Genomic DNA, 25829 nt, shown 5'->3' on the forward strand with positions numbered 1-25829 from the left:
AAGAATCACTTGAACCCAGGAGGCAGAGGTTGCAGTGAGCCAACATTGTGCCACTGCACTCCAGCCTGGGTGACAAGGAGACTCTGTCTCAAAAAAAAAAAAAAAAAATTAAATTAAAATAAAAAAAAATGCAATGACAAATCCATTACATGTTAACATCAACATTTTAATGAAAACTAACTATAATTTCCAATACAAATAACTGAATAATTGATGAGAAGGGTGACATCATTTTGCAAATCTTTTTAATATCTAACTTAATAGAAGAGAACTGATTCTCATATTTGTTTCTGCATTCAATCTGTTAAAATAGGTCATTTTTATTGAAGTATATGAAGGAAATTGGCTTCACATAGGTATGTAGTTCACAGCGTTTTCAAACAACTGTAGACATTCTTCTTTGATATTATACCAAAACTCAACAAGTGCTGGTTTCTTTTTTCTTTTTTCTGAGACCACGTCAATCTTTTAATTGGTATAGAAACTACTTTTATTTCAAGAGAGCCCTTGTGCTCTGCCTTTGATTTTGTGTACAACATATACAAAATCTATGGCTATCAAGTTAAAGTAGGATCAGAGTTAAAACTACCTGTCAAGACAGTTTTGGGATGAAATGACTACATTTACCATCTGGAGAGCTATTTGCTGTCTAGAGGTGAGAAGGGTCTGTACAATGTCGCCACTGGGCGGGAGGGTGGAGCTGGCTGTCCAAGGAGGGGCAGCCATCCCCTCTGCACACTAAGTGAAGGCGGTGCGGTACTATCTGGAAATCATGGAGCTGGACTGGGACTGGCTGGAGGAGGTGGTGGCGCCCTCGACTGGGAGAAGCCACTGTGGCTGGACTCCAGGCTCGTCATGGAACCTCTGAAACCCTCGGAGCCTATCACCTTGGTGTAGTACATCACTCTACAGTTGTGCGAAGGGATGTGCAGGGACGCGAGCACATCATCCACCCGAGGCAGGCTGGCGGCGTCCGCAGGCATGCTGTGGAATTTCCACTGCAGGATGTAGAGGCCCGGCCACCTGGTCACATGGGAGCCTTGGCATACCTTCTCCTTCTTTACAGATCAGAGACGACTCCACCATGCCGCAGTTGCGGCCTCGCTGCCAGACTGTGTCTATGAGCTGCACGTTGTCCCCACCTGGAGAGGTGGGGCCCCCAGGGAGTCCTTTTAGGGTGGCTGTGGCAACCTCTTGGAGTGATAGATGTTAAAGACAATGTCCCCTTTGTACAAGTCGAAATTCCAAGTGATGACTGAAGAGGCATCCACAATCTGAATGAGAATCTTGTGTGGGGCTCCTCTGAAGATGCTTGCAGACTGGTAGACGGTCTCAGTTCAGAGCTTGAGGTCTTCGTTCTCCAGCTCCTCCACAGTCCAGTACAGAGATTTGGGGACCAGTCCACCCTCTGGCACTTTGCACATACACTCTCCACTCAGGAAATCTGGAATAATCTGTCAATGTAATCCAGCAGGCCTCCAGGACCCTGGTAGTCATTTCCTGCATAAATGAGGAATTTCCTTCCGGCGTTGTCATCAATAAATGGACTAACTAGTGTCCAGAGTACAGGAAATACCGTGGGTGCCCGCAGGATGAGAAGTTGGCCCAGTCTCTCAGGGTAATTGGCCTTCACCACCTCGATGATCCGCCACAGCGCTTTGACATCAGGTCTCCACAAGTGGCGCATGTTCAGCCCTTCCAAGTCCACCAGGCAGGTCCATGAGCTGATATGCCAAATAAAGACTTCTGTATTCTCTTCACATCGCCTTAGCCCTTCTTCATTTATGGAGAGGATGTATCTCAGCAGGGCTTCCTCCCCAAACACTCTCACCAACCCGTTGGTGTCCATCTGCCCCAGCCTGAGTACACAGAGGGGCCGCCCACCTTTGTCGTAATGATGCCAGCCTCCCGTGTAGCAATCCTGAAGGAACCAGTGGAGGGGTCCAGGTAGCAAGAACGTAGTCTACCTGGTGCTGCTTCCTCCACGTCAAAGATTGACAAACGATCTCTTTGGTTTTCTCAATATTAAAATCCCGTGCACGTAGGAACTGAAGAATATGCTCATCTTTTGGAATTTTGCCCTTGTGGGTCTTGTGGAGCCACTGGTGAAGTCTAATGAGAAAGCTCTCCGGCAGCGGAGTCAAATTGCCCAGGTATCTCTTGATGTAGTCGGCATCTACATCGTTTGTCATCAGGGGTGCCCACCACGGGCTCAGGTGTGCTGGGGCTGCTGAGGGCATCGCCACTCAGCCCCTTCTTGAGGGCAGCATCTGGGATGATGACGGCCATGGACGCTGTTTGTTTCTTGCAGGATGACGACGATGTCTCTGAAGAGGGCGTGATGGAAGGCGGAGTCCAACAGGGCACAAAGGTTATGCCTTCTTTTTCTAAATGGCAAAGGTAGTATTCAATGATTTCCTTTCCTTTTTAAATGTTGCTGGTATATTGTTTCATTCCAATTTTTTTCCATGGTACTTTCAAAATCAAAGAAAGATTTAATATCCAAACTTGCAGACTGTTCAAAACAGGTCCAATCTTTATTTTCAGGGTGAACAGTGTAGCGACTGGAAAATGTTTCATTATGAGCCTCAATATGCAAAGTACGTTCCCAAGAATTCAGTGAGTTCTTCTGGACAAAATAAACGTAACCAAATCCCGCAATGTTCTGCAGCAGTCTTGGTGCATCTACATCCAGCTTGCAGCACCTTTCAATGACATAAATAGCCCCATCTTCACTCTTGAATTCATTCACAGTGTCACTGTCCACAAACATCAGAATCAAAGGACACGTAGGGAACCTCCTTTCACAGGCAACCTCCTTTCACAGGCAGCCATAATAATTCAAAGGGGTATTCGTACAGCCTCACTGCTGACTGGTATTTTTGCACCATGATTGTAATACAACAGCAATCCTTTCACACCTGTCTTGCCGAAGATAATCATTAAGAATGGTATTTTATGCTAAACATGGTGACAGGATATTCAAACATACAAAAACTGAATATCCTCAAGGAACCCAAAGTCTAGCTCTTGTCAGAAAGGCTGGGCCTGGGATGCGGGGTGGCAAGGGGCACTCCTACCAACAGCTCTGCGGGGCAGTCATGGTTCCGCTAACAGGCGCTGACTTCTTAAAAGTTCATTGCAATATGGAATCGGAAACCATATCAAACTTTTCACATTCTTTTATATATAAAGCCACTGTCAGCCGAGGCAATAAAGTGAGAACCCTCTCTACAAAAAATAAGCCAGGCACAGTGGCACATGTTTGTGGTCCCAGGTACTTGGGAGGCTGAGGCAGGAAGATCACTTGAGCCCAGGAGTTCAAGGCTGCAGTGATCTAGGATTGAGCCACTGTGCTCGCTCCAGCCTGGGCAATACCTGAGCAAGACCCTGTGTCTCTAAAATAAATGCTTTAAATTAAAAAAATAATAATAAAGCCATTGCTCCAGCCTACACTTTGAATGAATCTTTAACCTTGCATGGTTTTGTAACATCAACCACTGGTCATCTGGAAAATATTAGTTCACTAAGTTATATAGATCTTCTAAAAGGTGACACATTTCATTATACAACAACAACAAAAAATTCTCATCCGAGAGTATTACCACTGATCTCAGCAGAAAAGCCTAAATAATGGGAAGAAGTCAGGCTCAAAGTGGCTATGATGGTTAATATTGAGAGTCAACTTGATTGAAGGATATAGTGTCCTTGGGTGTGTCTGTGAGGGTACTGCAAAAAGAGATTAACATTTGAGTCAGGGGGCTGGGGAAGGCAGACCCCCCCTTAATCTGGTGGGCACAATCTTATCAGCTGCCAGCAAATATAAAGCAGGCAGAAAAATGTGAAGAGACTGGTCTAGCCTCCCAGCCTACATCATTCTCCCGTGCTGGGTGCTTCCTGCCCTCAAACATCGGACTCCAAGTTCTTCAGTTTTGGGACTGGGACTGGCTCTCCTTGCTCCTCAGCTTGCAGACAGTCTATTGTGGGACCTTGTGATTGTGTAAGCAAGTATGTAATAAACTCCCATATATATATGTATGTATGTATATGTATCTATCCTATTAGATCTGTCCCTCTTGAGAACCCTAATAGTAGCAGATACCAGTTTTCCAAAATTCTAATTTTTGCTTGAAAACTCAACTTTTATCATTAGTAAAAAATCTCGTCCATTGTTTTCCTTGAAGTGACATTCACGTCACTCATTTATGAGGAAATGTCTGCCAAATGTCTGCCAAATACTCAAGTATGAATAACCACAGTCGGTCTGCCGGTTGTATTTTAAGTAAAAACAATCCACAACAAAAGTAGCTAGTTCAGCTTACAGCTCAAACAATCACACTTCAGTTTGTAGCAGGAGTGCTTTAGGTATACTTTTAATTTCATCAAGAAGACTATTTGGAAGACACATACTCAAAGACCAAGATTTAATAAAACGAATAATGTTTCACCAACAGACATTCTTAAATGAAACTGGCATTCTTAAAAGTTTACATTGGAAGGGCATGATGATGATTAACACAATGACTACTAGTATAGTTTGGTGACAATGGCTTGATTCATGCTAAGGCGCTGGCAGCTTTATCCACCATTACCATCAGTGCAAACCCAACAGAGTGAAAATACCATATGGACTTAGTATTATTATGAAAATAGTTTTACTTGTAGATTCCCAAAAAAGGTTTCATGAACCCTCACCAGGGATCTACGGATTATACTCTAAGAACTGCTACTTTAGGGAACTCCTTGAATGTGAATTGTATTAGTCTGTTCTCATGCTGCTAATAAAGACATACCCAAGACTGGGTAATTTACAAAGAAAAAGAGGTTCAATGGACTGACAGTTCCACATAGCTGGGGAGGCCTCACAATCAAGGCAGAAGGCAAAGGAGGAGCAAAGTCACATCTTACATGGCAGCAGGCAAGAGAGCGTGTGCAGGGAACTGCCATTTATAAAACCATCCGATCTCATGAGACTTATTCACTGCCATGAAAACAGTAAGTGAGAAACTGCCCCCATGATTCAATTATCTCCACCTGGCCCCACCCTTGACACACGGGGATTTTACAATTCAAGGTGAGATTTGCATGGGGACACAGCCAAACCATATCATGTTATGTGTTTCATAGTGAGGAAACAGATGTTCAGCAAAGGAAAGACTATTACTGTTACTATTATTAAGTATATCCCATGGTTGTCAGGTAAAACTGCCAGGGAAGCTTACATAATCACTCAGCTTTACTCTGATGTGAAAACCATGGTTAAAGATGGAATTCCTTGTTACGGATATTACATTATAATATTATATTCTAAGCAGAGGATTTTAAAAAATAAACAGCAAAAACAACAAACAGTTGGCTAATGGGACACCTGCGGAGACTCAGGAAGCCTCTGGAAGTTGGAAGTTTCTGTATCTCTTGTTCTCCTTTTTTATTGTGGTAGAAAAACACATAACATGAGATCCACCCTCATAAAACAAAAATATTAAATTAACCTTTATTCAGAGAATAAATTCAAAAGTGAAATTTCAATAATAATGTCAGCAGGCTGTATTTCCTATTTACAGTTTTAAATTTATCTTCATAGAGATAAAGATCAGATGCTAGAATTACACACTTAACAAGAAAAACAAGAATGTAAAGGAAGAAGATAGGTTTTTTCCCACAATGTCACCGAGAATCTAATTAGCACTTCCCTGACTTGCTTAAGGACTGAGTACTGAGATAACATAAAGTTTGCGTTATGTTTCTAAGTAGGTATTTTTTTTTTCTGGGTTATTTTTGGTACTGAAATAGAGAGAAAGGAAGAAAAAGGGGGATAATGAACTAGAGGATTAATTTAGACTCTCCAACCAATACTCTATATACAGATGCCTCAGAACTGAATGTCTAAATTAAAATTCAGCATTATCTCACTGTTCAGTGAAGACAGTTTATCCTTAAAAGACAGTTTAGGAAAAGAATACAAAAAACATCAATCACAGAAGTGAAAGGACCTATTCAGTGGATTTCAAACAGCGTTGTATAGAGTTCTAGGTACCTCAGCAGTACCTCTGGGTCTACAGAAGAAAGGAGAGGTCAAGTTGGTGGGACTCCCAGCCAGTCAAGGCTCTAATCTGTTTTATACACTGGGCTCATATGAGATTTAGTTTGAACAAAAACTAAAACAAGTTTAAAAACCCATGACTGAAATTGCTCCTTTTGCATGGGATATTAAGCCTCAGGTAATGACAATTTTTAAACTAAATAAGTACCCCCAACATATATATACACACATTAGTGAATCCACCTTTAAAAAAATCTGAGAGGTCGGGGTGTAGCCGATAATCACAACTATTCAAGGAAGCTGAGGCAGGAGGATCACTTGAGCCCAGGTGTTCAACACCAGCCTGGGCAACATAACAAGACCTTATATCTAAATTTAAAATGAAAGTAAATAAAAATCTGAAAAAGGGCAGCTCTTTTTTGTTCAAGATAGTATACAAATGAACTAAATATATTACCAATAAAGACAAAGTTATGAGCCAGTCAAATCCGAATTAAAGAATTCTAATTTGACCACATTAATATCCAACAAGAGGGTTGTTTGAATAAGCTATGGCACACATAGATTACAGAATACTGTACAGTGATTAAATATGATGTTGTACAAGAATATTTAGTGATAACATGTTAATGATACACAGTTAAATGAAACGCGCTATACATACATATACACGTATACTGTATACGTGTATATATGTGTGTGTATATGTATACAGTATACGTATATATGTACATATACACACATGTATGTGTATATACACACATACATACGTATATATACACATACATATATATGTATATATACACACATATATATGTGTATATATATACACACACACATATATATTTGAATGACAGAGTCTTGCTCTGTCTCCCAGGCTGGAGCACAGTGGTGTGATCATAGCTCACTGTAACCTCAAACTCCTAGGCTCAAGCGATCTCCTGCCTCCACCCAGATAATTTTTAAATTTTTGTAGAGAAGGCATCTCGTGACATTGTCCAGGATGGTTATGAACTCCTGGCCTCAAGCGATCCTTCCACCTTGGCCTCCCAAAGTGTTGGGATTATAGCCATGAGCCACCACACCTGGCCTATTTTATTATTACAGAAAAAAAGATTCTCTAGGCATATTTGTCTAAAATATCAAGATTGGAACCAAAACATCGGGCAGAATTATCAAGAATTTTAATATTCTTCATGTTTATCTGCAGTTTCTAAGTTTTCAACAAGCACATACTAACATTAAAAAAAAAAAGGATTGTCATAAATTCTTTTGAAGAGTTGTCAAAATGTTGCCAAAGTGTCGGACAACAAGAGGCTACTTTACTCAGCAGATTCTATGTGCGTTGTTTATTCCCACCGGTTCTTAACCACGGGCAATTTTACCCCCCAGCAGATGTTTACCAATGTCTTGAGTTGGTTTTGGTTGTCACAACTGGTGAGGGGTGCCACTGGCATCTAACAGGTGGAGGTCATGGATACTGCTAAACATCCTACAACGCAAAGGATAGACCCACAAGAAAGAATTATCCAGCCCAAAATGGTAATACTACTGAGGTTGAGAAATCCTGTTCTAAAAGATTAACTAGAATGAATGAGAAAGAGCTTCCCCACAGCCCATTTAATCTTCAAATTCTCTGCTATGACTACTAACAAGAAGATAAATTAATTCTGACAGAAACAAGGAAAGCAGGCTCTGTTGGACTGGCCTAATTCCATTATCTCCATGTTTCAAAATCAACCTCAGATAAGGTCTTGGCACTTCCCCGGCTCACATTCTAAATGAAGCCCTCGAAACCAAAGCATGCAGTTATCTCCTTACGTGAACAGGCCATGTTCCCTCGGTCAATGTTTTCTCCCTGAACATTTTAGTAAATTGGTAGCTTGCAATTACACATTTCTAGAAGCTCTGAAATGTGTCACATTTCTGTGTATCCCAATGCCATAAGCAAAACTCCATTTTCTTCAAAGCCTCTTTCAATAAAACATAACATTATTTGCCAAAGGCAAGATTCCAGGAACTAAACAGGGAGCTATTTCTTGGACCTTAACTCTGTCCCCTGGATGAGCTTAATTTATATACTAGAATATCTTGGTCTACTTTCATGGAAATTTTTTAAAAGCAAAAGCAGCAGCAGAAACAAGCCAAAGCAGTAATCAGATGGAAGTCTGAGAACTGCAGCCATAGAATAAATACAAAGTTAACAAGAAAAACACCAGATTTTTTTTTTTCACAAATAGCAAAAGAGTCTGAGAAACAGAAAAAGACATATTGACCTCACTCGCCAGTCATAAGGACTCAGCCCCACAGCAAATGCATACCAGCGTGTACACAGAAGGATTACAGCCAGAAGAGCTTGGGAAAGAGGGATATTAGGAGAAGAAATAGTTCATTTTCCTGAAATCCTAGACTCTGGTTCAGTTTACTCTAGTTCTAGTTTTTTCTCATCCTCTAGCTCATCTATGGATCAAAAGCACATGAAGGATGACAACAACGACGACTCAATGTTTCAACCCAGAGAGGTTTTTTGAACTCGGAACCAGCATGCATCTCTGCAAGGTAATCTGTTGTTATTTTATAGCACTCAACACATAGTATATAGTCTATAAAACCATACCAATGACAATATTTTGACATACGTGAGGATTTGGTTTCATAGTGATTCTTGAGTAAGTGTAAGGAAGTTCTCCATACCATGCTGTAAGTCTTGGTTGCTGATAAGTTATATCTAAGAAAGAAAATACAGGCCTTTGAAATGGTTTAATACTATTTAAGGTGTTACTACTGAGTGCCAACTCTGTGCCCTGCAATGCGCTATGAGAAATACAAAGGAAAAGTAAGAATAGGCTCTGACCCAAAGTTCCACCTTCACAGAAGATATGGGACTTGGCAAGTAGAATGAACAAGAGAAACCACTACGTTGGCAGACACTGCATGGGCAAAGGCTCTGAGATGAGATTGTGAGTGACTTGCTTGTATTAGTGATGACAGAAACAAGAGAGGGCAAAGAGTCACACTGGGGAACAGTGGGGCTCAGACTAGGGACGGTCTCAAAAAGCAGAATATGGAGCCTGAACTCCTGCCTGCAGAAGTTTGCGGTACCAACATCCATATGAGAAACAAGACAAACTGCTCATTCATGTGTCCAACGTTGTGTAAACCTTTTTGATTCAAAGGAGGAAAAAGTGTCCTGACCAACTGTAGCATGCAGTTGATTTTCGTCAGAAGGCTTTGATGTTTCAATTTATAGAAGCAGTTATCCATAGATCTACTCTTTTTCCCACTACTGGTATAACCACAACAATAAGAACAATAATAATAATAGTAATAGCAGCAGCTAATACTCACTGAAGGCTTACTACGTACCAGGCAATCTTGTGTTATCTCATTTTATTAACACAGCAACCTTATAAGGTAGACAATATTATTTGTTTAATTTTACAGATAAGAAAACCAGGGATCAGAGAGTTACTTAACTGTAATTTGCTTAAAATTAACAACTACTTTGAATGAAAGAGCCAACAATCAAAGCCATGTCTGTCACCAAAAGCCCTGCTGCAGAAACTGCGGGAGTTGAGAGAAGGCTGTCCTGAAGGCTGAGAGGAAGCTGACTCCCATTCTGAAGCATGAGTAACAAAAATGAAGCCAGTACAGTCGGCCTTTCGTATCTGTGGGTTCCACATTCACCATGATCAAAAATACTCAAACCATGGATCAAACACACACACAAAATACATAAAAATTAAAAATAACAATACTATGGATGAAAAATACTCAAAAAATATATAAAAATTAAAAATAACAATACCACAATAAAAACAGTGTAACAACTATTTACATATCACTTACATTGTATTAGGTATTATAATGATTTAAAGGATACTAGAGGATGTGCATAGGTTATATGCACATACTATGATAGTTTTGTTTTTTTTTTTTTCCCGAGATGGAGTCTCGCTCTATTGCCAGGCCAGAGTGCAGTGGCGCGATCTTGGCTCACTGCAACCTCCGCCTCCTGGATTCAAGCAATTCTCTTGCCTCAGCCTCCCGGAGCAGCTGGGACTACAGGTGCACACCACCATGCCCGGCTAATTTTTGTATTTTTAGTAGAGATGGGGTTTCACCATGTTGGCCAGGGTGGTCTCGATCTCCTGACCTCGTGATCCACCTGCCTCGGCCTCCCAAAGTGCTGGGATTACAGGTGTGAGCCACCACGCCCAGCCACTATGATAGTTTTTATAAAAGGATTTGAGCATACATGAATCCTGGAACCAATCCCCTGTGGATACTGAGGGACAACTATATATACTTTGCCTCTTTACAGAAAATTTACATTCACTCAATGTGCCAGAAAGAAAATTCTATGCTAGAGCACAGACGCCCCCCAGTGACCACCTGTGGTATAACAGGCACTGTTGGCTTGTGGATGCCCACAGAGATTCAGGTTCCAACTCAGGTAACAAACTGCTGTGTCACTTTTACAAGCTCAGGAGAGTACAGATGCTGAAGCTAGAGGAGATTGGACTCTTCTGGTGAAAGTTAAAGAAGAATGCAAAGTCAGCAAGGAGTGTGAAAGAATGTATGCAAAATGGGATCAGAAAAAAAGAAAGCTCTGTAAGTTTCTATGAAGTAAAACGTTGGCACCATTTGAAGCAACAGTCAGTGAACAAACACAAAAGGAGGTAAGTATATCAGCCATAGTTCAGCCAACCAAATTTCCTTTGGTTCCTGAACTCTCACCTCTATCCTCTTGCCATGTTCTCTCTGATCTCTGGGCCTTCCACCTGCTGTTTCTCCTCCCTGGAATACTTTTCCCTGTCCTTTCTGGCTAATTCTACTTTCTTAGGATCTCAGGTTTTGAATTTCTGTTTAAGACTAGCTAAGTAGAGGCGATGGTATTAGGAAACATTCCAGAGAGGGAGAACACGCAGCACCAACTGTGACCTCTGGGATCTACTTACCCTCTCTGATGCCGGTCCTCTGTTTCCAGGGAACATCTTGACAAAGCTGTTCCAATATCCAGTCAGCTTCTTTTACGTCAACAAAGCCAGGATACAAACAGACCCTGGGTGTAGAATGAACCATTGTTAACCAAAGAACATGGAAAAGATAAGTTAGACTCTAAACGTTAGTGGAAACAGTTAATCTGGATGCAGCCTCCAATGGGTAGATGAAATCATCTTACCACAGCTCCCACAGCAAGCAGAGCCTAACATCACCCAGGTCATGAGGCGCCATATGTAAAATAAGCTCCTTTCATGTTGGGACAAATAAAAGAGGCAATGAAGGATAAATGGATGATAGGTAAGGGCTTTTATAGATCATAATTCAAACACTACTCCAGTACTGCTTAGCTGTGAAGCCCTGGGCAAGTTACTAAACCTCTCTGAACTTTGGTTTTCTCATCTGTAACCTGAGATGACATCAACCTCATAGGTTCACTGTAAAGAGTAAATAGAATAAGGCTGGGTGCAGTGGCTCATGCCTGTAATCTCAGCACTTTGGGAGGCTGAGGCGGGTGGATCACCTGAGGTCAGGAGTTCAAGACCAGTCTGACCAACATGGTGAAACCCCGTGTCGACCAAAAATATAAAATTAGCTGGGTGTGGTGGTGCACACCTGTAGTTCCAGCTACTTGGAAGGCTGAGGCAGGAGAATCACTTGAATCCGGGGGCGGAGGTTGCAGTAAGCCAAGATCACACCATTGCACTCCAACCTGGGCTATAAGAGCAAAACTCCGTTTCAAAAAAAAAAGAATAACTAATAAAATGCCTGGCCCTGTTTTATTTAAACAATTGGTAGTCTTCTGAGACTACACTAATTCTAGGGAAAGCTAGAGCTCATTATGACTGTATCAAAATAAACACAGCTAATGAGGGTTCTTTCTCCCACTGAATATGTGTTTACTTCAACAATGCCAACTCAGCTCAAAATAATTTTGGATATCTTTCTTAAGACATCTTCTGAAAGCCCACGGAAGATTCTCTTAAACTGCCTTGGTAGCAAATCTTCACTCTTTGAAGGTGCATCTGATTTTCTGAAAGAGCCAAAGCTTACCTGAAGCCATACCTAGTTAACAGTAAGATATGACCAAAATGATAAAACTGGTTTGAGTGACTTGCTTTAAAAGAAAAGTTCCAAAAAGGGTTATAACCATGGCAGAGCCATTGTTCCAGCGGAAGCTCTTAAGAAATTCATTTAGGGCCGGGCGCGGTGGCTCACGCCTGTTAATCCCAGCACTTTGGGAGGCCGAGGCGGGTGGATCACGAGGTCAGGAGATCAAGACCATCCTGGCTAACACAGTGAAACCCTGTCTTTACTAAAAATACAAAAAATTAGCCGGGCGTGATGGCGGGCGCCTGTAGTCCCAGCTACTTGAGAGGCTGAGGCAGGAGAATGGTGTGAACCCCGGAGGTGGAGCTTGCAGTGAGCCGAGATCGCACCACTGCATTCCAGCCTGGGGGACAGAGAGAGACTCCGTCTCAAAAAAAAACAAAAAAAACAAAAAAACAAAAAAACAACAAAAAAAAGAAATTCATTTAGATGTGTAAGTTCTAATATATTTGTTTTAAATGTCTCATTATTTTATTACAATTAGTATACTCAAGCATTAAGGTGATTTTAATGTTTCAATGTTTTTAAATGTTTTTAAAACAATGACTAATGCCTAATATACCCTAAATAGTATATGTTTAACTACTGAAATCTACCCTAGGCCAGGTATGGTGGCTCACGCCTGTAATCCCAACACTTTGGGAGGCCAAGGTGGGCAGATCACTTGAGCCCAGGAGTCCAAGGCCAGCCTGGGCAATATGATGAAACCCCATCACTACCAAAAAAAAAAATACAAAAATTAGCCAGGTGTGGTGGCACACACCTGTAGTCCCAGCTACTCAGACACTGAAGTGGGAGGGTGGCTTGAGCCCAGGAGGCAGAGGTTGCAGTGAGCCGAGATCGTGCCACTGCACCCCAGACTGGGCGACAGAGCCAGACTCTGTTTCAAAAACAAAAAGACAACAAAAAAAGAAATTTACCCTAGTGTAGGAATATGTAATATTATATTCAATAATATATAATATGTAATACACATGAAATACAATAATAATATAACGTAGCACTCAGAGCACCTAAGTCCAGGCTAGACCCAACTCTAATATCAAGTTACTATGTGGCATTAAGAAAAAATATTCAGGCCAGGCACGGTGGCTCACACCTGTAATCCCAGCACATTGGGAGGCTGAGGCAGGTGGATTAGCTGAGGTCAGGAGTTGAGACCAGCCTGACCAACATGGTGAAATCCCGTCTCTACTAAAAATACAAAAAAATTAGCTGGGCTTGGTGACACATGCCTGTAATCCCAGCTACTTGGGAGGCTGAGGCAGGAGAATCTCTTGAACCTAGGAGGCGGAGGTTGCAGTGAGCCGGGACAGCACCATTGCACTCCAGCCTGGGCTAACAAGAGCAAAACTCTGTCTTGAAAAGAAAAAAGAAAAAATATTCAATCTTCCTAGGTCTCATTTCCTCATCTAAAAAACTGGGGAAGTAATAGCTATGATATCTGACAGAAAGGTTTGGAACTATATCTGAAAATGTTTTGATGCTAGAAATATTATATAAAAAGGAGATACTATCAAATTTTTGCCCCCCAAGAATTTAAGGGGCAGAAGTTACCTATTTGCAACAAGGGAGTAGACTTTTTTAAACTTTAAGTTTGGGGTACATGTGCAGGTTTGTTATATAGGTATGCTTGTGTCATAGGGGTTTGTTGTACAGATTATTTCATCATGCAGGTGTTAAGCGTAGTGCCCATTAGTTATTTTTCCTGTTCCTCTCCCTCCTCCCACCCTCCACCCTCCGACAAGCCCCAGTGTCTATTGTTCCCCTCTATGTGTCCCTGTGTTCTCAACATTTGGCTCCCACTTACAAGTGAGAACATGCAGTATTTGGTTTTCTGTTCCCACGTTAGTTTACTGAGGATAAAGGTCTCTAGCTCCATCCATGTTCCTGCAAAGGACATGCTTTCATTCCTTTTAATGGCTGCATAGTATTCCATAATGTATATGTACCACATTTCCTTTATCTAGGGGAGTAAACTATTTTAAGAGACTATAACTCAGTGATAATGACAGTCACTTCTTGTGAGGATTCGCTTACCTAGATACACCTGTGGGTGACAGGCTGATTTCATACACACCCTCTCTGCTAAAGAAACAAAGGAAACAGACTTGTTAGTTTGAAGCAAAACAATATGCTCTACCCAGTGAAGAGTTATCCTTCCTAACTGCCAAAGTCCTGGCTCACCAAAGTCATTTAATTATGAGAGAGGCATAATCTCCACCTTCTTCTACCACTGAGATAAAGGGCAAGATCATGGTATATCATTAATGACACTGGGAATGGAACTGTGACAGGATCAGGCCATGGACACAAAAACTGGGATAAAATCAATTCTGATTCTATACCTCTTTTATTCTACCCATAATTGAGGCAGATATGGTCCAGGAATCTATTGCCCAAAGAGGGGTCAAATAGAGCACTGCTCTGGAGAATGTGGAATAGGGGATACATTTAACAGGCAGCAAGCACATCTCAGGGCTCTGGGCTTCTGTTGCTTTCAAAAATATACATCTGATGAGGTTCCTCTTCTGATTAAAATCCTCCAATGGCACCCCAAAACTGCATTCAAGGTCCTCATAATGCAGCTCTATCTTCTGACAGCTCCCATAAACTCATCATCCTCTAGCAGCAATCAACTGCTTGGAATCTCCTGAATACACTACTATGTTTCTAACTCCATGTTTTTCAATATGCTGGAATGCCAACCCATCAACCAGCACCCCCAAACCAATCCGCCTTCAGTTATGGTCTAGTGGAAAACTCTAATTCACCTTTCAAAAATCCTGGCTTCAGCATCACCTCCTTTAAACTTTTCCTGACCTTTAATCCAGGCAAATAATATTAACCTCTCATCCTCTGTGTTACCACTAGACCTTAGATACAGTCTATTTTTTCATGATGTACAAGATTACAATTTATCTGATTAAATGTCTATTTCATTTACTAGACAGTGGAGTCCTGAGGTGCAAAGAATAGGTAGGTTATTGTTTCCCAGTGTCTGCACATAGCAGATGGGCAATAAAGGTTTACTGAATTTAATCAAATGTGAAAATGTATAAAGCTGTTGCAGAACTGCCAGGTGGTGAGGCCCATAAGGAGAAAAGTGACACAGACTGGATAGGTATATCAAGACAATTGTGTCAGATCCTTCTGAGAGAGAGATACGTTATAGAGAATAATGCGAAAGGGCACTTTTCACATCACCTTCTGTCATGGGAGTTAGTGGTTCATGATCTGAGCTAGGCTTTTAAGTAGATGTATGAGTGCCTTTCAGTCAAAATGTAGGCATAGCTGTCACACATATTTACTACATTTTCTACATGCATTGTCTATAAAGTTTCCGAGTATACAGAGAACACAGTGTTTCAATATGATATATTTTTGGCCCACATTCAGAAATGGCTCACGAAGACATTTCCAGCTTTTTTTTTTTTTTTAACCTAGCAAACTTTAGATAACCAGAATTAACAGATTCCAGGACCAAGTAGGAATGAGTTCTGTCCTTTTTCTCTGACAATTGCCAGTTTTGGGTGGGCCGAATGTCGCATCTGTAGCTTACAACATGTTTCATGGTTTTGTTTATTCTCCTTATCACCAATGAAGCCACTAACACACTTGTTTTTTTAAAAACAACCAAGGCCTGGCATGGTAGCTCATCCCTGCAATATCAGCACTTTGGGAGGCTGAGGTGGGAGGATCATTTGAGCCTAGGAATTCGAGACCAGCCCAGGCAACATAGGGAGATCTCATCTCTACAAAAAATTTTTTTAAAAAATGAGCAAAGCATGGCGGTGTGCGCCTGTGGGCCCAGCTACTCGGGAGGCTGAGGTGGGAGGATCACTTGAGCCTAGAAGATGGAGGCTACAGTGAGTTTTGATTATGCCACTACACTCCAGCCTAACAGAGTGACAGCCTGTTCCAAAAAACTAAAAAATAATAAACAATCAAAGACTATTAGAACTAGCCTGTGACTTTTTCTAATATATACAAGCCAATCTGCAAGCAGTCAAACAGCATAACAAACAGATTGATCATGGGCAAGAACATTTATCTAATGCTAATTTGCTAAGATAAAAGAATAGTTTCTACTGACAATTTATCTACATCAGATGAAAGCTGACAAGCATAAAAAGAGGAGTCAAAGCATCTCTCACTAACTTTGGACAAGAACATTTAGACACAGATCAATATAACAAGAATGTTTACTATCATTTAAACTGTTCTGGAATAATTACATGGTTTTAATAAATGGACTATAAGCTCATGTACAGCACTAGCAGCTTTCACAGCATTGCTAGTAAAATGGCAATTAATGGCTTCTCAAAGAACCATGCTTCAATGACTCAGGAAAAATCCCTCTCTGTCTCTGCCTGAGAGGTTTAGCTTACTGTCTACCGATATCAGTGAAATAGGGACAGGAAATCTACACGAGTCAAAGTTTAACATATGGCTATCTTTGTTGCATTTTCCATACCATCAGCAAATTCAGAAAGTCTTCTCAAAAGATCAAGTTTAAAGACATTTGAGATGGGAATATCCCAGACTAAAATTAAGACACTTATTGGGCCATTCTCTTCCAGATAGAAAAAACAGTAAGGAAAGATTCCAGTCTCTTCATTTCACTGTGGGCAACAATTACAGGAAGACAGCAAATTACTTACTCAATCACTCGTGGCTCGGGAGCTCTACGTACTACCTGCAAGGAAATAGGCGGATCTTACTTCTGGAATGTTCTTAATCCTCACAGATACTGACTTACCATATCTTCCCATTTCTGGTCAAAATAAAGTTAAAAACTATCTCTTTTCTATTCCAACTTCTCACTAACCCACCAGGATCCTTGTCTCTGCTCTTCTTAAAACTACTCGGGAGGCTGAGGCAGGAGAATGGCGTGAACCCGGGAGGCGGAGCTTGCAGTGAGCCGAGATCGCGCCACTGCACTCCAGCCTGGGCGACAGAGCGAGACTCCGTCTCAAAAAAAAAAAAACAAAACAAAACAAAAAAACAAAAAACTACTTCACATTTGCTAGTAGATGGTAAAAGAAGATACAATTATTAATAGAATAAATTTTCCTAGCAGCCAGCAGCTCTGGAAAAATCTTGACAATAATCTTTTTTAAAATAGGAAATATGCTATAAAATAAGGAGTTTCAATAATTATTTATAGAGTTGTTACTGTGGCAAGATACCCAACTTTTTAACTTTTCCACATTATTAAAAAGTAAATCTTCACTGTTTCTTACATTTTTCCTCATGGGAAAAAAGGGCTAAAAAATCAGGCATTTTGCTGTAATAACTGAAATTTTAATCTAATTCCAAAGACGTTGAAGTGCAACAGCACTGAAGACAGCACAGTCTTAGAACTGCTGGAGCTCAAATAACAAATGCAAGCAGGCTCTCATTATGGTGTAACCTCCTTGCCAAAAATACGGGAATAACATGTGACCATAAACTAGAAGCAGACTACGAAGAATCCCCAGACATAGAAAGGAACTGAAATACTCTGCATTTCATTATTATTATAGTTCTTCTGCTCTGCTATTAGTGAATTTATTCAGTCATTATTTATTTGAGTGTCCACTGTGTGAATATCACTTTTTAAAGCAAATTTTTGTCACTATTGAAGAAAAAAACCAAGAATTTACCTGCTGAGATTCTTTGAACACAAACTCTCTGTCAGAGAGATGATGCTCTTTGTTCTTCCAGGTCTGGCCAGGCTTCTGGTAGAGATGGCTCTTAGCAGTGGTAGCTGAAGCAAGAGAGGGGACAGCCTCAAACCAGGGGAAAGTCTGTTCTCAGCACCTTCTACAGAGCAAGGGCCAACAAAGCCCACTTGGAGATGATCTCTATGACATGTAGAAACTAACTGGTAAAGTCAACAGAAGACACTGAAAGGTTTGAGGGTGTGGACTAAATATGAGGAACACTAAAGACCCACCCTTAGCTCACCATCAACAAAACAGACAACATTTCAGCCACATTTAAACAATTCCTTGACATCAATTGAAATGGAAGTCCATTATAAACCAAAAGGATATAAATAAAAGAGAATGAGAGTTGTCCATATCCACACACACACAAAATCCCTACAGATTCTTGCCTGGCTGAGCAATGGCCTGGCTCTTAGCAGGGGCAGCCCAGCCTCCCTGAACTCGAGCTCGCCGTCTTTTTTCCTCCATGTTGACCAAAAAGGCTTCTGCTCCGAGCTTTTGGAAGATTTTGTTTCTGCTTCAAACTACTCCATGGTATCTGTTTATTAAAACAAAACAGTGGTTTTAGTTACGATTGTGAACAATTACTCCTAAGGCATAATTAATTTCAGGTAGAAGACTCTCAACAGCAATACAGCCTCTATGTAAAATAAGTTTCTGTCATCGCAGCATTTCAATCAAGAAGCCTAAGTCATTTGGGGCTGCTGGCTTTAGCATTTACCTTTTGTAATCTTATTATAGTACTTTTGTTTCTTTCACAAGAAAGTGCATTTTAAGAAATTCTAAAATCAGGACCTATCACAAACCACATACCTCTTAATATTCCCCAAGAGTAGAATATAAGAAAATTGCACTATTCCCATTTTCACCTACATGGACATTGAGAAATAGGCTAAGACTGTTTCCAGGCATATATTGCATTATCACCAGCTGCATCAAACTTCCCTGGAAGTTTGTTCAAAACACCTACGGTCCACCTCCAGAAAATCTGATTTAGGATGGATACAGGTATTTGTCTTTAAAACAAGCAATGTAAGATTTGACACTATACAGGTATGTATGTGGACCGCAAAGTTTAGTGATGTACCCAAAGTCACTCAGGAAATCAACGATAGGTAGATTAACATTCAACTTTTATTAAATTCCTGTCTCCAGCTAACTGATAAATCCACCTCATAATGGCTAATAATACTAATTTGACAGTTGTACCAGTAAGTTTAGCCTACAGCAAATACAGAAGCACGTACTGCTACCAAAACAACAAGGAAATTCAAGCCACATGTTCCAAATCTGTAATCTATTTCTTTATGCTTCTACCTAAGAAAGCTTCACACCTCAAGTTCTCAAAGGTAAAAGCTCATTTTATATTAATAGCTTGCTTAGCCTATAGATTTCCAGGTCCCATCTCCCACCTCGTCTCACTCAGTAGAGCTGAGCCAGGTCCAGGAATCTGTGTATTTCACGAGTTCCCCCAGGTGATAAGCATGTAATTCATTTCATTTAATAGGTGGGGAGACCACAGAGGCTGCCATCTGCCCAGAAGAGTTAATGACAATCAAATACCAATTCTTCAATCCCAGAAGCTCCCGTTTGACATGTTCTCTCACTTGAGGCCCTAAAAGCGTAACACAATTACCTACAATCCCCGCAGAGGATACAACTTGCTCACCTTCTTGCTCCGTTCACTCGGGAGCCATATGTTATTGGTCAGGGAACAACTGTCGAAAATACAGATTCCAGAGCCCCATCCCAGACCTACTCAACTTGAAGAGTCCCAGAATTTGTTACCTAACGCCACCCTCAACCCAGGAGTTCTTAATGCACACAGAGCTTGAGAACCAGTGCTGTAAAGGACAAGGACTCTGGCGCCAGCCAGAACTCGCTTTGAATCCAGATCTGTCACTTCCCAGCTGCTAGGCCCACAACAAATGACTGCACCTTTCTGAACCCCAGTTTTTCCTCAGTAAACAGGGAGTCACTTTCTGCACGGTTGAGGTGCAGACTAAGCGAGCTCCGCAGGTGGAAGAGCTTGGTCCTGGCTAAGGGTACTTCCTTTTCCTAATTTAGATCCTTCTCTTCCAGGAGACCTAGAATGAGGCCCCGGAGGTCGCCCGGGAAGAGACTTCAGGGGTGGTCCTCACACCCCCAGCCCCGCGCACCCAGCAGTAAGTCGGAAACGCGCACTTACGGGCAGAGCCGGGCGCGCCAGTCCAAACCCGCTAGGACTTGGGGCACCCCTCGTAGCCAGGTACCCACTCCGCAGTCTGTGGTCGGAACCTTAAGAGTGAAGCACCGACTCCAGCAACTCCCAATTACAGGCCGCGGCGTCAGGCACTTCCTCTCGACGTTACGCAGCGCCGCCGCTACTTCCGGTGCACCGTCCTCAGTCCGGGTAGTCCCACATCCCCCGCGCCTGAAGGGCCTAATCACCGAAGACGCTGATGAGGGATAGGGGTTGCAGCGGACAGGGATTGACAGTGCGGTGGAGCGGTGTGAAGGGGTCGGGGTTTGGCAAAGATGGAAGTGAAGGCGTGTCTCCTACGTGAGTTCCTCGAAACTGGAGATGTTTAAGCATCGGCATCTTTGTGGCAAAAAGAGCGACCGGGTCCCTGCGGGGCTAGATAAAGGGAGAGGAGTTTAGGGGACCTGGTTATAATGTGCTAGGCAAAAGGATTTGCATTTTATCCTAAAAGTCACGGAGAGGCTGAGATGAGCCTCCTTTGTGTTCCTATTGCAGCCTGTGCACGCCTCCGAACACAGAATTTACAGCAGGGCATAGGACCACGCCTTAATTCGCCTTGGCTCTCTCCAGTGCTAAGCAAATTTTGCTTGAGTGAACAGACCTACTTTTTGGTCCAGACACCACCATTTACTAGGTGTATAATCTAGGGCAAGTACTCTGCCTCTGTTAAATGGGTATCGCTCTAGTTGGGAGGATTAAGTGAGATAATGCATTTAAAGAATATAGCACAATGCCTGGAACACAACAAAAACTCAAAAAAATGAGAAAGAGCTCACCCCATTTGAGCTCATGAGAAACATCTTTAAAGTGGTCATGTTAAACCATGTACTTTACAGTATGAAAATAGCAAAAGTAGCACTGAATTGACTGTTTTATGCAAGTCATTATCTAAGATCTGCCAAAGTATAGTCACTGTGGAAATCTTTAAAATAAGACTGGTATGAGTGTTTACCTGCAGGAAGCTCATTACAGGTACACCTCATTAATGTACCTATATTGTTGCTACTATCAAATCCAATTTCACAGCACTCATTATTATTTGTTATACTTTGTGACACTGAAGGAAAAAATGATTTATCCTAGAGCTGAAAGAAGAGAAAATGCTAAGGCTAGATTACAGTTTTTTTCCCCCATCAACTAATTTGTCAGTGTCTGCTTCTGGCTCAGGAACTTTGGCTGTATCTTCTAAAAGATGTCATTTCTTTCTTTTCAATGATTGTTGAAAGAAGACAAAGAAGTCTGGATTGAGGAGTTCCTAAAAGTAGTGATTAACACCTCTTCAGCCTCTAAGTAGTGTATTTCTCAAAAATCAATCCATGATTTACTTGCATCTGAAATCATCGCTTTTTTTTTTTTCCAGAATCACCTGCGTTTTTAACAAATACCCAAGTGATTCTGGTGCACAAAATTTTTGAAAACCTCTAGGACTCATGTAGAAAGACAAATTGTTCTGGTTTGAATGGGCCTGAGGAGTTTCCCAGGGCACAGGACTTTAAGTGCTAAAGCCAGGACAGTCCTGGGCAAACTGAGATGGTTGGTTACCCTAGACAATGCGAGTATATAGTATTAGATGTTCTTAATGGTCTTGGCATTCTCATTAGGGTCTTGATTTTCTTATTTCTATTTGTAGTATTTGGGTTTTTATCAGGAGTTGGTGATAGAGACCATGGGAGAAGAATGACGGCGAAGTGTGTTGCCAGTTTTCAACCTATTGAGTCTCTATTCCAAATCCACCCTTCACTACCCTGCTTGCAATATTGGAAGGTTTCTCCCTTGCCTTTTGGTTCAATGGGCAGTAAGCTTCATCAGTGGAGGGTGCTGGAGGAACTTTAGAGGAGGAAGGAGGTCTTTTTGTCTGGTTCCAGTGTGCTCCTCTCAGCTGGCTCTTTTGTGCACAGTGGCCCACAGTGTTTGACTACTCCATGTGGGCTGAATTACAAGGTTAGTTTCTCTTGTGAAAGTTAAGGCATCAATTGGGAAGGAATGGAATCCCAAAATTTGAAATAAGCACTCTGCTTAGACCCAGATAACAAACAGTCTTGAACACCCACATCACTCTGAGTCTTCCTTGGCAGTGGAAGTAGCTTGCCCTCCCAAGTCTGAGGAGACTAGTCATTCTTTGCTTGAAGACACTGCTATGCCCTCAGTTGGGGCAGATGACTTCAAAAGGGAAGCTCGTTCTCTACAAGACCTGCCAGAATTTACTTCCCATTCTTCTGCCCCATTGCCACTAGACCCTAACTAGGTTCAAACCTCATTAATGTTCCAGGTAGGCTGGTACACACTATGATCTAGGATAAAACAGTTTGCACGCTGAAAGAATTATACTAATTACACATACTTTGCTAATGTGTGAAATGTGTGGAAGTGGATTCTAAGTGTTTTAAACTAAGGAGGGAAGTATATATTACTGTATCAGGCCAAATTATATGGAGGCACTTATTAGAGTGCCTTTACAGACATTGTGTTGACTCATGCAACTGGAAGTGACTTTAACAGCTTCTTTGGTGGATTTCTTGAAGATTTAACTCAACAGTAGTCTATAGTTAATACTATTGAGATGCCAAGGCATGATGTAGAGGAGGGAACCCAAAGACTGAGAGGCGTAGAGATGTTGGACTGAATTTATCAAATGTGACCTTGACCCACATGCAATAGACACAAACACAAAAACTATATCCTACAACAAGATCCAGAAGATGCTCCTGTTTCTAAGGCATTGAGAAATACTTCAGACAAGGGAGTGCTTGCATCCTTGGAAAGCTCCGTGGTTGCTCTCCTTTGCAGGCCAGGTATGATCATGGAAGATGCCAGCATTGAGTTGTGTTCCCTGGTTTTAGTGGAGATGATGAGGCCAAGTGGCAGTACTTAATTGTTAAAGGTAGGGACATCGATCCTATACAGAAGCCAGGACATACCAGTAATCAGAATGTGTTAGTCTATAAGGATCTTTGGTAGTGGCTGTGGTGTCCCTAGGAATGAAACAGATGGGCAGCCTACTAGAGAATTGTTTGATCTATCTAACAGAAAAGAAGTCTATGTCTAGTAGCCAAAAACCTTACCTGAGTGCCACACTGGATAGACATAGTCTCTCACCTAGTTTCCAGTCAAGTCATATCACAAACCCAAACCTCTTGATTGACAGGGAAGCCACGTCTCTTGGAGGAAGGACCCTGCACCATTGACACAAGTATATACTGTAAATTTTCCTCCAAACCTTCATCCAAGTGAATGCAGCCATTTACTCAAATGGTTACACATTGGGGAAAAGTAAGTACCCAGGTATTTTAGGGTTTATTGAGCAATGGCTCTGAACTAATTCCTAGAAACCTAGAACACCTCTATAGCCCACGAATGAAAGTGAGGGCTCATGATGTTCTGGTGATAGATGGAATCTTAGTTCAAGTTTGACTCACAATGGACCCAGTTGTCCACAGATCCATCCAGTGGTTACTTCCCCAGTTCCTGAATGTGTACAGATGCTCCCTTGACTTATGATGAGGTTATATTCTGATAAACCCATTGTAAGTTGAAAATATCATAGGTCAAAATGCATTTGCTACACCCAACCTATGGAACATCACAACTTAGCTTAGCTTGCCCTAAACATACTCAGAACACTTACATTAGCCTAAGCTGGGCAAAATAATCTGGCACAAAGCCTGTTTTATAATAAAGTGTTGATCCATGTAATTTATTGAATACTGTACTGAAGTACAGTTTGTACTAAATGTGTACCACTCTTCCACTATCGTCAAGTCAAAAAATCAATGGAACCATCATAAGTCAGGGACCGTCTATAGTTGGATTAGTTATATTTGGCACTGGCAGAATCCCCAGATTGAACTCTCTGACCCACAGAGTGAGGGCCAGTTGGTAGAAAAGGCTACATGGAGACTCCTGGAACTTCCCCTCCTTACTAAGATAGTAAAGACTAGCAATACCGCATTCCTGGAGGAATTGCAAAGATTAATGCCACAATCAGAGACTTGAAAGAATCAGATGATAATTCCATCACATTCTCATTCTCATTTAATTTACTGTTGGCCTGTGCAGAAATCAAATGGATCTTGGAGAATGATTGTCGGCTGTTGTAAATTTAATCAGGTAGTTACTCCATGACTCCAATACAGCTGCTGTCCCACATGTGCTATCTTGACTGAGGCAATTAACATAACCTTTTGCCTTTGGTATGCAGCTCTTGACCTAGCTAATGCCTTTTTCTCCATATTAATTTACAAGAAACATTCTGCCTTGGCTGGGCGCGGTGGCTCAGGCCTGTAATCCCAGCACTTTGGGAGGCCAAGGCAGGCACATCGCCTGAGGTCAGGAGTTCAAGACCAGCCTGACCAACATGGTGAAGCTCCATCTCTATTAAAAATACAAAAAATTAGCCAGGCATTGTGGTGCACACCTGTAGTCCCAGCTACTCGGGAGGCTGAGGCAGGAGAATTGCTTGAACCAGGGAGGTGGAGGTTGCAGTGAGCTGAGATTGTGCCACTGCACTCCAGCCTGGGTGACAGAGTGAGATCCTGTCTAAAAAAAAAAAAAAAAAAAAAAAAAGGAACATTCTGCCTTTACTTGGCAGGGAAAACAGTATACTCTCATAGTCTTGCCTCAGAGATACCTCAATTCTTCTGCTGTCATAGAATAGGGCCACCTCTTATCCTGACATCCTACAAAACATTACACTAGTCAACAATAATGATGACATTGTGCTGATAGGATATGGTGAACAGAAGGTAGAAAGTGTTTTAGATGCTTTAGTAAGACATGTGTGAGCTAGGTGTGGTGGCTTATACCTGTAATGTTATGCATGGGCCAATAGGCCCATGAACAGAGTAGTCATGGTGGCAGGGATGGAGGATAGGCATGGGCTCAACAATTTGAACTTCCTTTTCTCAAAGTTGGCCTGGCTAACGCTACTGCTGCATACTTACCCTACAAATAGCCAAGACCAATACTGAGCTCTCCATATGTCACCATTCATCAGGCAACCATCCAGCCACTTGTAACAGTTTGATTACATTGGACCTTTTCCATCATAGGGTGGAGATTCATCTTCACTGGAATATACTCATATTCTGGATATGGGTTTATTTATCTTCCTTGTATATACTGCTTTGGCCAGCACACCATCTGTGGACCCACCAAATGTCTTATTCCCCTTCATGGTATTCCCTGATCAAGGAACTCATTTCACAGTAAAGGAAGTACATCAATGGGCTTAACTTCTCACCCATTGGAAACAGTTTGGCTAATTGAAAGATGGAATGGCTTACTGAAGACTTAGTTATGGCCCCAATCAGGAGACAACCTCTGAAAGGTTAGAGTTCTGTATTATTGGATGCAGTTTATGCTTTGAATCAGAGATCAAACTATGGTGCTCTTTCTCCCTTAACCAGAATACATGATGCTGGGAATGAGGGGAAAATGAGAGTGACCCCTTTCAGTCATATAATTATTAACCCACTTGCTTCCTGTCCCAGCAACACTGAGCAGTGCTGGTTTGAAGGTCTGCTTCCTCAGGGTGGGAGTGCTTATACAAGGACTATGTCTGGAACCAAAAGTATTTTCGCAGGTGCCTCCTGCTACTTTGTGTCCAGTAAAAAAAAACATAAAGAAAACTACAAAAGCAGCAACAAGAAAACAACAGAATGATGAATAACTTGGATTAAGAATGAAGATTTGTGTTGTACCATCAGGTAAAGAAATC

The 25829-nt window shown here is 41.6% G+C and overlaps 1 protein-coding gene and 1 pseudogene across 14 annotated transcripts in view; both read right to left on the reverse strand.

Moving 5' to 3' along the window:
- The window catches only part of ALKBH3 (alkB homolog 3, alpha-ketoglutarate dependent dioxygenase), a 42038-nt gene extending 21881 nt beyond the window's left edge, over positions 1–20157 (reverse strand). For 4 of the 14 annotated variants that reach the window (XM_074013901.1, XM_074013902.1, XM_005578137.5 and 1 more), the window contains exons 1-7: positions 20060–20157; positions 18261–18409; positions 17806–17909; positions 16822–16856; positions 14198–14245; positions 11005–11108; positions 8683–8771 (exon numbers count right to left, since the gene is read on the reverse strand). In XM_074013901.1, the coding sequence (XP_073870002.1) occupies positions 8683–8771; positions 11005–11108; positions 14198–14245; positions 16822–16856; positions 17806–17909; positions 18261–18339 (459 nt within the window). In that variant the 5' untranslated portion in view covers positions 18340–18409; positions 20060–20157. Of the gene's footprint in view, positions 1–8682; positions 8772–11004; positions 11109–14197; positions 14246–16821; positions 16857–17805; positions 17910–18260; positions 18410–19540; positions 19590–20059 lie in introns of all 14 variants that reach the window. The other 10 variants (XM_074013897.1, XM_074013900.1, XM_065528280.2 and 7 more) reach the window with 6 other exon arrangements.
- LOC141408452 (SEC14-like protein 1 pseudogene) lies at positions 622–3022 on the reverse strand (annotated as a pseudogene).
- Positions 20158–25829: the final 5672 nt, after the last annotated feature.

This window comes from Macaca fascicularis, chromosome 14 (assembly GCF_037993035.2).
Source record: "Macaca fascicularis isolate 582-1 chromosome 14, T2T-MFA8v1.1".
Classification (NCBI taxonomy): Eukaryota; Metazoa; Chordata; class Mammalia; order Primates; family Cercopithecidae; genus Macaca; species Macaca fascicularis.